Here is an 18,129-nt window from a genome sequence, read left to right on the forward strand (position 1 = left end):
GCTGAGGATTTAGTCCAAAGCACACATAATGAGCAGGTCTGTGCCACAGGTGTTTTGTTCTGGACTTGAGAAAACTGACTGGCGTGTGAGACAGCTTTGCTCAACTCTGAGCCTCGTGAGCTGTTTATATCTCAGCTTGTATGAAAGCAGCTAGAAAGGTGAATGAGCAAAATCTGTCAGGAAAACCCAGTTGCTTATGTGCAGCAGTTCTTGATGTTTTTCTTTCGTGCTCGGTATCTGTTAGAGGTGGGCAGTAAAGTTAACTTGAAAAGAACAGGAGTAAGCCTTTGTTCTTGAGAGAGTTCTTTAAACTTAAAGCAGAATTTTTTCTTGGCTGAGGATGGAGGAGTCAATAAAAAGTACATTAGACAAACTTTTTTCAGTGCTGTAATTTCATGTTTCATACACCTGAGAGAAAATAAAGTCCTTTCTCTGGAAATGTTGTTCTTCTCTGAAGCTGTTACCTGACAATTTTCAAGAAGAAAAAAACATATGCTGCAATTTTTTTGTCCATAAATTGGTATTAAATGGAGCTCGGGCTGACAAAACCTACTGTGGTGTAGGATTTGTTCAACTTAGTAAAATCTCTCAGCACAGCAACTGGTCTTTTTGGTTCAAACTTTTTGATTAAAGAGACAATTTCAGCACATTGCTACACCTTTTCTGAAACTTACTTGCCTGCTGGCAATGACTGTGTTGGCAGCATTCTCTTTGAAACACATTGTGGATTTCAGAAACAGAGAAGGAAAAAAAAAAAAGATCTTTTCCTGAAGTCTTGCTCAAGGTCTTTGTCCTCTTTTTCCTTTTCCCAAGGAGGAGCTCAGTGGAGAAGGGAACAGCCATTTTCCTTAGGTTTTCCCTACGGGATGGGGCAGAGAGAGAGGGCGATGAAGAACCCCCAGCAGAGTCCTGGGCTTTGGGGAGCAGTGTCAGTGAGCAGCCCTTGTGGCCCTGCCTGGCAGGGGTCTGGGCCCTGAGGGGTAGGGCAGGAGGAGGGACACAAGGTCCTTTTCTGCAGGGAGCCAGACACCATGGCAGCTCGCTGTGATGGCAGGCAGGTGATAGCAGGCGCTCATTTCTTTTTCTGTGCTGGAGGGATCTGGCACACCTGGAAAAGCAAAGCTTCCCACAGCCATGGGGGCACTGTAGTGCAGACCTTTCTTCCCTCTTGCCTCAGTAGCTCATTTGGGAAAGAGCATCAGGACGAAGGATCAGATCAGGAGAATTCAGGACGTGGTCACCTGGAAAACACTGTTATTTCTGTTCCCTTTTTTAGCCAGCTTTTGCATCTGTCCTTTGCAGCCTTGCTGAATCTACCATTTGAAGCAATTCTTGCAACCAATTATTTAGCAAAGATTTTCCTTTTCTTTCTTAGTTTTGAGCAGTGATGGCATGTGCAACTTCAGATCCACCAGACCTCACTGTCAGTAAATGAGCTCTAACAGTTCACAGCATACTTTCACCCCAAAGCAACTGTTCCAAACTCTTTCTGTTAATCTTGGTTATGATAAATGCATAACTGTTCCACCAAGGGGGAGGATAGGATGGCAACCTCCCTCCCTTCCCTGCAGAAGAAACTCCTCCTAGGCATTATTTTTTGTAGCCCTGTGCATTTCTGTGCTTTGCCTTGCTTACAAAGTTTCTTACTGAAGCTCTGGGCTTGGCAATTTTGTGATGTTGCACTTTCTAAGGTGGTGACTCTCATCATTCCAGCCATCAAAATGAGCAGAGAAAAAAGAAAGCACTCTGTTTTGAAACTCAGCAACAACCTTGAGAAAAATGGCATTTTAATAATTTACCTGAAGACTTTGAATAATAGTAATTTAATGGTTTATTCCAACTAGTTAGAATCTATGAGATGTCCTGCTTCCTAAAGAGAATGATACAAATTTACAAAGGGGTTTTAAAATTTCTCCTTGGTGAGGATTTAGTAGTGACCAAATGGAGTAACTTTGTACTACTGTTGGGAACAAAGATTTACTGGTCTAAGTACAACAAAACGAGGTAGGGACTTCTAAGGACATTGCAGCATTCTGTGGCTTACATTATTTTCATCTGATAGAGACACTTTAAAGAAAAAAAAAACCAGAGACATGAGAAAGATGGCTTGAGTGAATTACATTCAGATTAGATCTCTATAATTTACCCAGGGATGCCATCAAAGGCGAGGTACACTGTAGTACACTTCACTGAAGCCTTGCTTTGCATGCTCCCAGCACATACTGGAGCACATGAATATAAATTCCTTTCTGTTCTTTTCTCAGATGCTGGCTCAGGATCTGGGGATGGAGGTAAGAGCCCTCTTTTAATATCTCTGTTCTTATGTGTGCACACATTGTCTTCCACAATTTCAGATTGTAAGTGGATATACTTTGCAATCTAAGTTGTTGCTCTACATATTGTCTTTTGTTCAGCTCTGTCTTTGAAAAAAGTGGTGTTTTGCATTTCAGTCAAGCTGGAACCTAATCATGACATGCTGTTTCCTAGGGAAATTCAGAAAGCTGTGTTACTTCTAATAGGACTTGGAATTATTCATAGGTTGTGCTAGGAGCTCTATCTCCATCTACTGTTACAGTTGCACTCATTTGTTTTATGTTTAGGGTAATATTTCTTTTGTTTTTAAAACATGAGCCAAACCCTTGGCTCCTCCTCGCTGGAGGATTCAAGCCAAATATTTTGTAGTAGAAGAGAGCATTCTTTGAAAGATATGAAGAAATGTCACAGGGAAAGAACAATGTGTTTTTATAAGAACAGCAACAAATGTGGAAATAGCCTGAGCCCTTTGTGGCATACAGGGGATACTGTAAAATGTAGGCAAACCAGCATTTAACTAGGGGCTTATTGTATTGTTTTTTGGGGAGGGGTTTTCCTTATTTCTTGGTGCAGTCGTGGTGGATTTGCTTGTCTGACATCCGTCCTTCTTGGAAGTGTAAGTGTTGGGTCTGGGTAGTGCCCTGCTTTGGGCAGACTTTGACTTTTGGGGCTGGTAGGTCAGGCTTCTCTGGGAGGCCAGGGCTAGTCTAGGTACTTTGGGAAGGCTCTCCTGGAGAGTTCCCCTCATTTCTGCCCCAGCTCCCTGAGTAAGCTCCAGGAGCCCCCTGGCAGGGAAGGGCAAGGGCAGCATCAGGCTGGGAGGCTGCTGGGGCAGCCACAGGAGCTGAGCCAGCTTTTGGAGTGACACAGGCAGCAGGCTGGGCTCAGACACGGGCTTATGGCTACTCCAGGCTGGATTCAGGTTTTTCAAATACAATCAGGTTACTTGGCAAAGTATCCCCTAGTCCTTGTTTGATTTTGGTAACCAGGGTATCAGTGAGTGCAATATGTATGGAAGGTATTATTTTTACCTGTGAAGTGGCCAACAGCATGAGCATGAGGCTCTTCAAGGGCTCTGATTTTCTGACTTCAGACTCAGGCTGCTCTCTGGAACTCAGGACGCTTCAAGATGCTTCAAATCTGGCTCCCCAAAAACTACAACATGATGTATTGCTAGTTTTTTCCAGGTACTCCTATTTTACTCTAATGTTCTTTTAGATTCTTTTTAAACCATTACACCAGAAAAATACCTTGTTCAGTGCTTACTAGAAATCTACTATTTGATTTATATGTACAATAGGGTTTTCACAGCTATGGTCAATAAATTGGTTTTCAAATGAAGTAGCACTAAATTCATCATGCATGTACTAAGGAAGACCAATAAAGTTTTCAGTTTGTTTTGTAATTAGGAGATGGGAAAACAAAGTTGGCCACTTTCTGAAAGTAATGAATTTCATATTCAGAAAGGTGTGATTTCCAAAGACTTTCATTTTAGAAGCTTGGGTTGACAGAAGATGAGCAGAGCAGGGCCTTAGGATTGACTGTGCAGGTAGAAAGGAAGCAGATTTAGGAAGCAGACAGAACCAAGTTGGTACATGTGTTTAAAGGTCTACAAAGCTGCCTTGTGTTATTCAAGATTTAGTAGGCAGCTATGGCTGTTCTTGAAGTACAAAGGTATATTTATGTGCCCAAAGAAGCTAAATCCAGACAAGTAAATGTTGCCACTACATCACTCTTTACTAGACACAGTTTTGTTGTAAAAGCTGTAATAAATTTTGGATGTCATCACAGTAAGTCTTGTAAAATCCACTCCAGCAGTCATGAGTGGGACGTGTTCCTATCAGAAGCACAAAGTCTTAGGCAAACTTCTGTTGTTTCTGATTTTTCTTGAATTGTTTTTTTCTTATGCTTCTCCAAGGAGTCTTGGTTAGCAGAATAACCAGTGCAGCATCTTTTTTAGCAAAACTCCTGCCATAGGGATGGTCCCAGCCAGCTGTAAGATAAGGGAACAAAATTTTCAACAGTCTTGTATCTCGTGGTTGAATTTCTTTGCTCTGATGCGGTACATCTAGCAAGAAAAGGATTCAGCTTGTGTTTTTCTGGTTCTTAGAACATGGCAAGTTTCCAGCTTCGAGGTGGTTTCCCCCATGACTGACACCAGTTCACCTCCCAGTGCTGCTGCTCCTTCAGTGGAGTTGTCACATGGAAACTGTAATGGCTAGAGGGCTCAGAAATAGCTGGAGAGGGGTTGGTGTGAGGGACAGATGTAGATAAGCACACCATGTGGTCATACAAGCCTCCTTTTCTCAGGAAACTGGTCAGAGCATGAACAAAACAGCCAGGGGCTGTGTTTGCTGCCATGTTTTCCTTTCAGGTGCTCCCATCTGGGTTTGCAGGGAAGTCTTCTCAATTTATTATGTAGGATTGGGGGTTTTTTGCTTTCCTGTCATGGATGCTGAGATCAGAGGGGTCTCAGCTTTTCAGCACTTTAATGATCTTGAGGGCTTTCCAGAGGTGATTTAATCCTCCTTTATGCAGCAATAACGTACAAAAGTCCCCTTATTTGTAAAGTGATGAGGGAATCTTAATCTCTTTTGATTACTGAGCCTTCAGCATACACTTTTGGGGATATCCAGTAGATGGGCAGGACAGTAGGTGTTCAAATTTCTTAGTGCAGAAGACATTTTTCCCTGTAAATGAAGATGAAAAATGCAGAATCAAGAGCCATTTCAGTGTTTTGATTGCAGAAGCTGGGAGTGTGGTGTGGAATTATTTAAAAACCCACATCCCAGAAAGATACTAATCAGAAAGCCAGAAAGGATGAATGTGAAAGACTTTATACAGAGAGTAATTTAAAGAGATTCCATTCATTTTCATCTATGCCGTTCTCTAGACAACTGGGTTTTTTTAGAACCCAATGATTCATGTTTTGGTCTTGAGCAGCTTTATAATAAATTCTTGCTCGTTTCCTGGCTTCCTTCTAACAGCAACAAACTCAAGATGCAGTATTTCATTATAGCTCTTAATGGGCTAAGAACATCTCTCCTCGGTTTCATTTTCACGCTGAGCACTCCTTTGCCCTGCCTGCATTGTCTGCGCTCCCAGCTCTGTTGATTGGCTTTCATTCACAGTCTGGTGGATTCACTGAAGGTGACTGTCACCCTGGGTGTTGCTGTGACCCCCAGCAGGGCAGTGCAACAGCACCCACCTTGAATTCATTTCAGAGCCTTCTTCAATTTCCATCCAAGTCCTAAGTCCAATTCCCCTGACTTCAGGGGAATTCTATGGGGCCTTGGGTACACAGATCTAACCTAGTTTGATTTTTATGTTACTTCTTTATCATCTAGACTAAAGCAAAATAAAAATAAAAATAAACCAACTAAAAGAGTGATAATTCATCAATATCATCATCACCATTTATTTTACAGTAGCATCTAGAGGTGCTAATTCTAAGATTAGGAGTCTAGGGCGGTACACCCTGACACTGTGAAGCAGTTCTTCACAGTAGGGGAGGAAATAAAAACTGTGAAGCAAATCCTGAGTATTCAAGTTGGGCAAGGGCTGGAAGCTGCATCACATTGCAGTGTCTGAATTGGGAATAGCACATGTTGCTTCAGAGCCAGCCCAGTGCTGGGGCTTTTGAGCCCCAGTGTTTGTCAGCAAGCCCACGTGACATCCAGAAAGAATCAGAGATTATACTGCTCTTAAACTTATTCCTGATCTGTTAGACAAACCTGAAAGACAACAACCTTACAAGACACCTTCTTTTCCCCCTCTCTCTGCCTCTCTTGCTTCATGTGTGTATTTTAAGGATGAGCATGCCTTGTTTGTTTGTTCGTTCTTTCAATTTATCCCTTCAGTCTTAGCCAGAAAAAAATGAAGCCCTGCAGCTTTTTGTAGGTGCCAACATGTAGATTTAATGATAGATTTGGTATTCTGGTCTGCCTTTGCTGTTGACTTAGAGATGTGCGAATAAACACATACATATTATAAATCTATATGGAGCAGCAGTCATCTTGAAACACTAACCCAGAGAAAACAGGCTGGAAAAAAATTTAACACTTTGGAGCCCATGTTATTTTTTTAAGGCAAACCATAATGCAGCATGTATGTGCTTTTTTTTATTTTCCTTTAAACAACAGGTAAATGGCTACTTTGACCCAAATGCCTTTGCATTTTCTCCGTACTAGTTTTGAATGGCTTACTTAAATTCAGCAGCTCTGCTGCTTTTCCAGTGATTCCCTTTCTGCTTTATTACAGTGTTGATTGATGGGCAGGGCTATGCAGAACATGCTGAATATTGCTGTAAACACTGTCCTAGCTATCACACTTGAGCCAAAATACACCATAAAACCTGGAGTGTATATTGGTTTGAATGAAGCAGTGTATAAAATGCAGTGCTGATAAACACACACATACACACGTGTTCTCAATACAGGGGAGAATGCTCTGACTGTTCTAGTTTAACCTTGGGAAGAAAGGGAATTCATATTTTGAGCTACAGATTCTTTTCCTGGGTGTAATAGGTAATTCAAGCTTCTCTCATGTGAATTCAGAGTATCTGCTGACCTCACGTGTGATTGTCAACTGCAATAAGGAAATAGGAAAGCTTCTTCTACTCTAATTTGATTTGGGAGATATAATTTAAAGCAGCATCAGAAGGTACAGAATCAACTATAGCAACGTGCACCAACTGGGTAAATACCTCTGGAGGGAATGTTTAAATCTTAAATGATTGACCTGACTGTGGTTGGTCAAATATGTCTCCTTTGTTAAAGGGGTTTTTACCTTGTTAACCTCAGCATGGCACTGAGCCCAAACCAATCACTCTTTGAAAGGCCGGGTTTATTAGCTCAGGCTCTTCCTTGTCCTAACATGATTACATGACTTCCAGTTCAGGGCTGGTGCTCATCTGACCTATATAAGAGTTAGGGCAGGGAAAGGCAGTTCATGTCTCTTTCTGGCCTTTAAAAATTAGGAAAGGATGAAGTTCCCATATGTTTTTATTGACCAGAAGAGAAGCACTTGGGCATTCCCAAGTGCCAGACTCCTAGACGCCTGCCAGGGCATTTTGTGCTGGGTAGGATGCATTAGCCATTTTGGAAAATCCTAGGCAGTATGGAGATGACAGGAATGCCAGTTTTTGGACTCCTCTTGGGCCTTCATTTAAGCTAAGTGTACTGAGCTCATCAACCCTGCTAGGCTGAAATGCTTGAGCAAATCCCCACAGCTCCTAGAAGCTCCCCAGGGTTCTAAAGTACCAGCCCTGGAAGATAGCGGGCTTGGATTTTGTTGCCTGGATCTTGCCTGTGTTTTGCCTGCTGCTTCTGAAGCTGGAATGCAAGCATGCAGTGAAAAGTGCTGTGTTTTCTACCTGTGCTTGCTGTGTTATTGATGGGCAGCAGTCCTTGCTGTGCTCCTGGTCCCATCAAGCAGGCGCTGAGAAATGCCACAGGGAAGAGTTTTGACGGGCAGTGAATGATTTGTGGCCCATTTTCAGCCATTCATGCAAAACTGAAGAAAATGAATCGGAGATGCCATGAAGATCCACAGGCTTGTGTAGGCAAGAAATATGAATGACGTTCATTCATAGCCTCTTTCCTGCATTATGCAATCCTTTAGGTTTTTGGCACTTTGTGTAAGTAGTTCAGAGCCACACAGGGATTCTATGAATGGAAGATGTTCACCTACATTAAAAACTACCGAGGATGCCCTGGTTTTGCTTTAGAAGTCAAAATTGCTTCTCTGCATAGAAACAGAGGGGAAAAAAATCCAAAATATGCTGGCTAATCATATGCAATCTGTAAATCCACTAGTAACTAAGTCATCAAATCATCAAACAAATCCTATGATTCTCCAGCAAACAGATTAAAAAAGCAGTGCCCGATCACAAATGCTCATTTATTGGTCTGCTATTGTAAACACAGCAAGAGAGAGATGTAGTGGTCTAGATTTGTCTGCTACATCTCTGTAAACCTGGATTAATTTTCCTTGTGCCAACTGTGGAGTCACTAGAGATTAGCCATGATGACAGTGAGAGGCAAATCTAGCCCACTGTTTTGCTTTTTTGTGCAGGGAGTGCTTCCACAGAGGAAAAGAATGGTTTTTAAGCTTTCAAATGGCTCTTCCAAGCTTGCTACAAACACCTTCCATCATGGGGAAAGAGCATGTGTTCAAGCACATGCTTCATTTTTATCACATGCTTAAATGCCATTGACTTTTAAATTTCTCTTCTGAATGTGGATGTCTTGCACAAGTGGGATCTGAGGCAGTCTAGGAGTGACCAGAACTGCTTCAGATCCTCATGCATCTTGTCATTATGTTTTTTGTGGTTTCATGCTTGAAGAAGCTGATTCATTGTCCACTTGCTTTGAGCAGGTTTTGTTGTGACATAGGATTTTTTTGTTAGATGCTCTCATGAGATCTTAAAAAGAACAAATGGGATGAAAACTGCCAAGTCTCTCAAAAGCTTTGTGTATTCGCTTTCTCTAACTCTTGCATTTCAGATCTCAGCTGCATCTGGCAAATTTAGTATATTCTGCACTTGATGTTTGAATTTCCTTTTGTCTAAGAGGTTTTCTTTCCTTTCAGAGACTGGGAAATTAAACCAGAAATTTTGCCTGCTATATTTGAAGTCAGTGGGAGTTCATCTTCAGGAAGGGCACAACTGATTCCTAGACACTTGGCAAACTGGAGACACAGCCTCCTCCTTTATGTAAATGCACACACAGGACAAGTTTCATGAGTGTGGTGCAAGGAATCCAGAGCGATTCATAATCAAATCCAGACGAGTTAGAATTTTATGGGAGAGCACTACCAGTTCTTAAGATGTTGCCATGAGCCTTCTAGCCCAGGTTTTTGAATAGCTTTATAGAACATGCTTAGTTTCTACTTTAAAACAATCACATAGCTTGTTGCTCAGGAGAATACTTGAATAGAAGCCCAAAGTGTTCAACAACAGGGAGATCTCTAAACTGCAGTTTGAAAATATCACAGCTCAGGGAAGGAGAGGTCAAAACCATTCCATGTTATTTTACATGAATTTTTTTAATGCCTTGGACTTTTTAATACCATTTCTTCTAGCTGCCTGGGAGTTAGATCATGATGGTGCCTATTTAAGCCCATTGAAAAAGCAGATATCAAAGCAGGGCTCTTTTAACCCCTGCAGCCCCAAATATCTTGCAGGTAGCAGTGTAAAGAGAGCTGGTTGAGGAATTTTAGTGTTGGTTTTCCATGGGAAAGTTCTAAAGGTCTGCGAGAATGTAGATGTGTAGGTATTAAAAAGGGGGTAAGGGGGGGGAAAAAATCAGATATTTATAGGCCTGCCAGTCTGACATTGATTGAGGTAGAACAGGACATGCAGTCCCAGACCTGCTCAATAAAGAAATAAATGAGAATTAATGCTGAGCAATATGGGCTGATGTAATAGATTCTGTCAACTAATTGAAATGTTATTTATGAAGCTACAAGTTTGGTTGATACAGTGTACGTGGATGTCAGTGAAGCGTTTGGCATGCTGCTACATGACACTGATTAAGGAACAAGAATTGTGCAAAATTGACGTGGTACGCAATTAGTGGAGTAAAAGCTGCCTTTCAGGATGTAATTATAAGTGGATTTATCATTGTTAGATAGACAGCAAAAAGATCTGCCTTGTGCTCTTTATTTATTTGTTTGTTTTACCAGTGGCAAGGTGGGCACATACTTTCCTCACTGATCAGGTTCTCAAAAGTCATATCTGGGGAACGAGGAAATGAGTGGTTCACTGTCACAACCCACTCTGATTTACATGGTAGTCTGGTGCCAAAGCAGGTCCTTTAATGTGGCCAAATATAAAGCCACAACCACAGAGCAAAGACAAGAAAGCAGAAAGTGAGTGGGGAAATGGTGCTGAAAACAGTGATGCTCCAGTGATGCTGAAAACAGTGATGCTCCAGAGAAAGCTGAGTTTTGGTAGGGACTGGGCTGGTGTGAGAGCGCTCTGCGCACACAGCAGGGTCAAGGGCCACTGGTGTGTTTAAGAATCAGGAGTAAGGATGTCAGATTACCTCCAGTTTCCCCAGAGGAGGTGAGTGCAGCTCCAGAGGCCCTGAGGAGCAGGGGAGCAGGCTGTGTGCAGCCAAGGGCGCGGCTGCCGAGCAAACCCTGAAAGCTTTGATGCCTTCGGCTTTGTCGGGGAAAGGAAAGGGTTGCTTAGGTCACCATCAGTAAGTGCCAGTGTGGGGAACACAAACGAGCAGCAGGCTCTTTATGCTGACAGACAAAGGTCTAATGAGATGCTGGGCTGGCAATTAAAGCTAGACAAACTCAGAGAGAAGTATTTGTGTGTTTGTAAATGAAGGCAGTAGCACAATGAAGTAAGTGATTAAAAGTTATGTAGGATTCTGCAGCGCTTGAGGTTTTGACCCTTGGGTGTCTGGATTGCTCTGCTCAAATGGGGATGAATTTGAAAGTCCAGGGCCTCTGTCACATGGAAGACCACAAGAGATGCTCAGCAGCTCTTAGTTCTAGGTACCATAAATTAATTTACACACGAATTAGGCAGAGTACAGCTTATTTTGTTCAGCAAGGTTGCTGTGCTAAGCAGTCCAGAAAGGGATTGATTATGTGGATATATTTGTTCATTTCAGAATCCACACAAGTGTGTTTCTCTCTGCCCTCTCCCATCTGACTGTGTACATTTACATGTGCACGTAGGGAAGCAATGTGGGCTTTAGTAGCAAGTGGAAAACTTCATGCATAATGCTCTGCTAATTGCTCTGTATTAAAAAATAGGCCAGACTACACTGCATTGCATCCTAACACTTCTCTGTGTTGCCAGTGCTGGGTAACTTCAGTAGCTCCTGATCTCGTCTGAGCTGTGACAGGCCCCTTGGAGCTTCTCTCTGTCCTGCTCTGCTTCCCTGGTTTCCAGTGTATTTACTGGTCTATTCCAGCTGGTGCTTGGAGGGAGTCCTGAAGGGGAGGAGGATCCCCAGATGTCTCTGGAGGATCTGTCCAGGATTCTTTTCCCTCTCATTTCTCCAGGGGAGGATCACACCCAAGGAGCTCTGAACCAGTATTCTAACCAGTATTGGTCATGACTAAATATAAATCTGCTGCTCCAAGAGAGCCTCTCTGTTTTTGATGTGGTGTGTGTGATGTGTTTGGGAGACAAGAGAGAAAGTACCAGAGTAGGCTGGAATTGCTTTGGCTCATACACATTGTCCACTAGACTCAGACAGAGAGGCATCTTCATATTTGTTATAGTAGGGCCTTGATAAATAATAACTTCTGCTTTTGTACAGTGCCTGAAATTTTCATCAAAAGAGGAGGAAACCTCTTATATGAATCACAAGGCCAGTGCAGGACAGGTCTGGGCTGTAATTCATTTAGACAAATGTTGAAGTGAATTGATGGACTCAGGTTTGTTTAGATTAGTGGCCTTTTGAAAAATGAGTTGTCCCACGTGTACAATTTTTCAATCTGTTTACATCTAATTAGCTGTTCAGATTGGCTAAAATTAAGCGGTGTCACCTGTAATGCATTCAGAGGTGAGGATATGATGAAATAAGCTCTTTTATAATCTCTCCAGCAAGTGCCTTGGAGCACTGGCGTAGTGTGAACTGAGGGCGTGTGGAAGATCTGTCTCTGCGGTGGAAGCAAATATAATCAAGCTGCAATCTCACCAATGTAGTGAATTGTCTGCAGCACCTCTCTGGTACTGATTCAGAGAGAGCAAGCTCTGCTGTCATCCTCTCCCAGGACTCCTTTTTGGCAGATGTGCCTGGCTGGCTGGGGCATGGTGTTGGGGCGGCTGCCCTTGTACACTGGCATCTTCACCTGTTCCACTATAGATTCCTGCACGCTGCAGAGTCCTCCCTGGAGACAAGTCATTTGAACAGCTTGAAATCTAAAAACTGATTGCTGCAATGTCAGGTTTCTAATTCTGCAGCACAGCTGACAGCTCTGGAAAGTCCCTATCAAAGGCAGAAAATACAGCATTCTTCAGCAGACTTTGTTCTGCCACCATACGGCCCCAGTTCTATTTTACTGCTCCAAAGCCTACAGGCTTTCACATGTTTCTGACCAAAAATTCTGCTATTAATTTGGAAGCTTCTTGGCAATTAAGCTGTGCTTATTGCTGCATCAGTGCTTTTAGACCGTGACCAGCAAGCAGCACCCTCTGCACGGCAGCAGCATTTCACTTCTCATGCTTAGTCATGGATACACATCCAAGGAGATTTTGGCACAGGTTTTCTCAAATATTTTTCAAAGTTTTTGTTAGTCTTTTCTTTTTTCCTTGGCTCTCTGGAAGCTTTTGCTAGGGATGTGCAGAGCAATCCCCTGCCCTTGTATAGCAATCCCCAGAAACAGAGCATTTGAGTGTTTGCAAAACTGTGAGCTCTGCCATGGTGAGTTTTGGGTGCTGTCACCTGGCTCCTGCCTCCGGCATTCTGTGACATGGCACAGCAGTGCTGTCCCCTCTCAGCTGGACATCAGGGGCTGTGGATGAGTCCCCCCTCCCCATTTGTGCAAGGAGTGTCCTGGTGTCCTCTCGTCCCAGGATCGGTGGTAATTGCACCTGTGTGTCTGTGCTGGAAATGAAAGCTCAACGAGGTGCTCAGAACTTCAGGGGCAGGGTCCTGCCATCCCTCAGGTGGCCCAGAAACAGCAGCAGGGACCTTTGACAGCTGGCATCACAGAGCTGAGTGCCCTGTGGAGCCTTTGCAGGCACTGGAGAGGCTCAGCAGATGACTTGGTGGCAGCACCCAGCGCCTTTGTCATCACAAGCCCCTCCTGACCCAGCTCTCTGGACACTGCCCATAGCTGCTGTTGGACCCCTTACATTTCCCAGAAGGAGAAGGGAGCTGGGGGCTCTCAGCAGGTTACACAGTCACACCACGAGATCTCAGGGACTGGGCCCATGCCAAGCCTGGCTCCATCCTTGCTGTTGGAGTTCTTTCTGGTTTCCTCCTGGGGTTTTTCTCCTCCTGCCCCCATGGGACTGACCCCTTGCTGGGGTGTTGTTTGAGCCAGACCAGGTTCCCCTGTGTCAGCAGGGAAAGGTTGCATCTTTCCTGTGCTGTGGGATCCTGGAAAATGTGTTTCATCAAATCTGATGTCCTCAATCCCAATGCTTCATCAATCTCCTAAAGGTGGGGATGACAAATGACTAAGCAGTGTCTACAGGCAGCAGCAGTAATTTTGGTTTTTTGTTGAAATGAGAGCATTTTACACAGAGAGGAACTCTTTTAAACCAGTGGAGTAAATCTGTATCTGAACCCATTAGTGCTACTTAAGGGCTCAGGATACAAAGGTGCATCACATACAGCACCTCTGCTATAAGGAACTCTTTTCTGGATGCCTTTAGCTGCATTACAGCTGCTTTTAGTCTGAAATTTTCCTTCTATTGTCAGGAGGATTTTCTTGGATTCCCTTCTTATTTGAAAACGCTACCATGAGCCACTTTTGAATTGACAATAATACATAGGAAGTGGAAAGTTTTGGGTTTAAGACATTCATTCTTACTTGAAAAGAGTGGTTTTAACAGGCATGAGGTGGTACTGGGATGTCTTTCACAGCATTTTCTGTTTTCCTTTGTGCCTATCCATCTAACCTGTACCTGACATTTAGGTACTTCCATTCCATCTCAACTCCTGGCTACAACATTTGTTGGTTAAAAGAGAACCTGTTGATTTCCATGGCAGTTATGGCCAGGTAGATCTGTTTTACAGAGATCAGCTACACTGAGAACAATTCACGGCTTGATACAGTCTCAAGCCAATACCCGGGTGGACAAACAAGTACCCTTAATTTGGAAATAATGCTGAGAAAATCTGTCAGTCATTTATGTATTGGAAAGAATATCTGAAGTAACCTTCTAGAGCATTTCAGTTATCTGCAAACAATTATAAATGCCAAGCACAAGAAGGTTTAAAGTAAACAAACAAATGGGAAGAAACTTCTACACATAGTGTCATGGGAATTCACCAGGCTACTTCACCATGTTTTCCTGTCTTCATCTCAAGATATTCGTGCTAGATTGCTTTTCAACTTCACAGGAAGGAGAGATTTTGCTTTGTCTTAACTAGGGAATTAAACAGCTGCTAGGGGCAGGAATGATGGTGGCACAAGCAATCAATCTTTGATCGTATTATACGAGATGTATCTTCTTTCTTGAGGAGATTACTAGTGCAATCTGTGTAATTAGGAATATGGACCCCCATTTGTTTTAAACAACACATGGTGGCTTTGCACATAATCTGAGTTTTCTCCCTTCCCATAAAAGTGCTGTGCCTTCAGGATCAGGCCCATCTCTGTCATCTCTGCATTTTCTGTGTTAATGGCACTGTAGAACTGGCTGATGGAATGCCATTAATTTGGAGGGATGTGGAAGGAGCATAAGATCCCCAGCAGACCCTGCTGTGACTGCAGTGAACTGCCCGGGGAGCTGTCAGACTGCACAAGTTGCTAAGGCCAGGTTAAATTAGTGCCCAATTACTTGTACAGTAGTAGTTGGTGCTAGCATGTATGCTACAAGTGTCACCACATAAACCCCTGCAAATTCCAGCCTTAAATTAATGGCACGGAGCATAGTCATGTCACTTGTCAAATGGCAGTGTCTCAGAGTGGAGCAGGCAGTGAGATTCTTTCTGGTTTTTAGGACTTAGTATTAACTTTTAGTGTTATTCATAAGGGGTTGGAATGGTTCAGCTTGATGTCTCAGCTGAGCTTATAAGCAGTTTTAGCAGCCCTCATGTTTGTTACCTCCCGTGAGGGAAAAAAATTATGGTGAAGGTGGCATCATCTCATGGAGACAAAACTAACACACTCTCATAGTTGTTTTTGTGCATAAAGAGGGGTGGGAGGAGACACTGCAGAGCACCCTAGCCTTGTGGCCCTTTAGGACACATGCTGAATACATCCAAGAGAGGTGGGAAGGGAGCCTGGTAAAGCACAGAAGAAATAAGTGGTGAGGAAGGGAAAGCTCTTCTGCTGTCTCATCCTCCTTGCTGTGGCTGCACTGTTATTGTCTGGAAAGATTTAATGCCAGAGGGTTTCATAAAAGACAGTAATCCTGCAGGTTGTGTTACAGAACTTGTCTTCCTTGAAGGCAGGTGGTCACACAAGGCTGCTGGAACGTGGCTCTCAGCAATAGCAGCCAGTAATGCCATAAACACCATCGGGACAAATGTCACATTTACCAGAGGCAGCCACCAGATGATTTATCTAAACCTTAGGCTGCTGCTGGCCAGACTAATTTTTGGAATATTTTGCATTACACTGCCATTAAAAAAATACTTTAAGAATAATAATCCTCTCCCAGCTTGGGTTTCTTCAAAGGGCTCAACAAAGATTCCGCTCTGCTTGGAGGAAGGGCAATCTGTGTGCTTTTCAAGAGCTCCTGTTGTAACCACCAACTCACTGGGTAGTTTGCAGGCATTGTAGAGGATTAACTAGGGAATACTCCAGAGGTGCTCTTCCCTTGTCATCCTGCAGCTGACAGTGTCATCTGAGAGAGAAGAATGTAGGTAAGAAATGCAAATAAGCCAAGGAGAGTGAAAACGTTGCTTTTTCCTTTGGCTTGTCTTTCAAAAACAGAGGGTAATAATTTCTGATCCTTTAAACCCAGCCATGAATGAAAGGATGCCATGGCATGCTCCAGCACATTTCCCTACTAGTGCCTTCTGTGCAGCAGCCATTCTGACTATGAAAATCTGTGCCTCTGCTTTTACACTCAGAATTGTAATGTTGTAAAAAAGATGTGAGTTTTTAGGCCAACCACAGTATCCTTGTGAGAAAAAGGAGAGAAAGGTTAGTGAAGCCTGTCCTTGATGTTAAGCAATCCCACCTGACATTCAGAAAAGTGGGGTGGTAAACTGAGCCATGCTTACATGGAGCAAGCACAATCAAGCTTTTCACTCATTTCAGCTTCTCCTGAACAGTCATTTTCAACTAAATCTAGTCTTCAGCTAGATTTAACTGAGAAGCTGGTTTTGCTAATGAATTTGTAGGTTTTTACTGGCCCTGGAAGTTTTTGCTGTATTGCACTCAGTATATTATATTAAAAATGTATACCACAACTGAAGCAGTTTTGTAAAACAAGCTTTAATGCAGCAGCTGCTTATTTGTGCCTTGGGGACGTGAGACAACAGCAAACTGCTTACTGCTTGAGAAATCAGCACACCACCACAGGCGTTGCTCTGGTGTTAGAAGTCAGGGCAGTGCCTTTATCTGGATGCAGATCAAATTGCTGTGTTGATAATTAGAAGACAATAAGCTTGCATGAAATTGAACCAAGATGTATTGAAATCAGGTAGTAATTTTCCTTAATGCTGACTGGAAGTAAGCCATGTCAGAAGGTAACCAGAATGCATTATTGTTTGCCATTATAAAAAGGTCCATTTAAATATCTCTCTCTCACTGAGGGCTATTTAACCTTTTGTAGGTATGAGCACTACAAGGGAGCCTGATGCATATTTTGTGTGCATTATTCTGCATAAATGCATACTCACAATTTTTATGTTTCTATGTGCATATTCATCATGAATCAGACTGGGGTCAATGTATTTCCAAAGCATGTCACTGGAGATAGCCAGGAGCAGCTGTTTCCAAAGAAGGTGAAAGCTTCATCCTTGAGCTACCCTAGTGGGAAATGGCTCTCTGAAAACCACCAACAAATGTTTGGCTTGTGCCACAAGATGGAAGTGAAAATGTGAACATGAATGGTCTCATATAAAAAACGAGTTTGTGTGTGAGAGCCAGCTGTGAATAAACCTAAATGCTGAGGTCTGGCAGTATGATAATGACCTTAGTACTGATCCCTTGGCTAGAATGAAACCAATTTCTCTGGATGTTCTGTTTTCCTTGGATTCTGAAAGCTGAACACAAGACCCTTCCAGCTGTTGAGGACCTTTGCATGTGCTGCCCCTTACTTTGTTTGCCTCTGTCTGCTCCTCTTAGCTCTAACTCGTTGGTAAAAGATAGGTGGTTTTTTGGGGAGCACTGCTACTGTTGGGAACCTTTTCTTTCCCAGCATTTCAGCTTGTCCATTTCCCCTCTGTGCTTTTTTCACACTGCTTTCTGTGCTAATTTTACTTTACTAGTTATACCTCTGTTGAGTACTTTACTAGTTATACCTCTGGACTTTACTAGTTATACCTCTGCTGAGTACTGTTACTGATTGTTAGGTGATTGCCTGTGGTGTGTTCCCACAGCCTGACATAACTGGTTTGTTTTATTTTCATAGCACTTCTTTCAAACCAGATGAGCTTGTGCTTATGTTGATCAGTAACTAAAAGGAAGATGCTAAGGCAGCATTTGAAAGCTCATAGATACAGTACGGCTGTGAGCTTTGGCTGGCTCTCATCAGCAGCCTTATGGTGGGTTTAATTTGGAAATCATTATTTGGACAAAACTGGGGCAGAGCTGCATCTCAGCTGGTCCTGAATAACCTCACAAACATCAGCCTCTCGGTGCCTGTGCAGCTCAGAGAGCAGATGCGCTGGTTATTTGCAGACAGATGTAACTGGAAGCTCAGATCTACGCCTAATTTTGCTCTGCCACAGTGAAGAGCTCTAAAATAACTCTAAAATGGGCACCTTGCCATCACTCAGGCAGCAGGACAGGAGACACATCCTGTGGAGCTTGGCCAAGGTAACATCCAAGAAACTTGCCACTGACTCCTCTCCTGCTCTCAGCTCCGCAGCACCACTTCAGGTGGTGGTAGCAGTACAGAGCAGAGTATTAAGATGAATTGTTGTTTCTATTTATGGTTTTAATTCAACTATTAGAACCATCAGCAGAAGCCCCTGCTGAAACTGGAGGCATTAC

General features: G+C 43.0%; 1 protein-coding gene across 1 annotated transcript in view; it reads left to right on the forward strand.

Annotated features, from left to right (window-relative positions):
- TMEFF2 (transmembrane protein with EGF like and two follistatin like domains 2) overlaps positions 1–18,129 on the forward strand; it is a gene marked incomplete at both ends in the record, with an annotated part of 123,641 nt that overhangs the window by 8,054 nt on the left and 97,458 nt on the right. Inside the window, one exon of the mRNA XM_084209134.1 lies at positions 2,265–2,291. Coding sequence (XP_084065260.1) covers positions 2,265–2,291 — 27 coding nt within the window. The remainder of the gene's footprint in view (positions 1–2,264; positions 2,292–18,129) is intronic.

This window comes from Fringilla coelebs, assembly GCF_963513975.1.
Source record: "Fringilla coelebs genome assembly, chromosome: 7".
NCBI classification, from domain to species: Eukaryota; Metazoa; Chordata; class Aves; order Passeriformes; family Fringillidae; genus Fringilla; species Fringilla coelebs.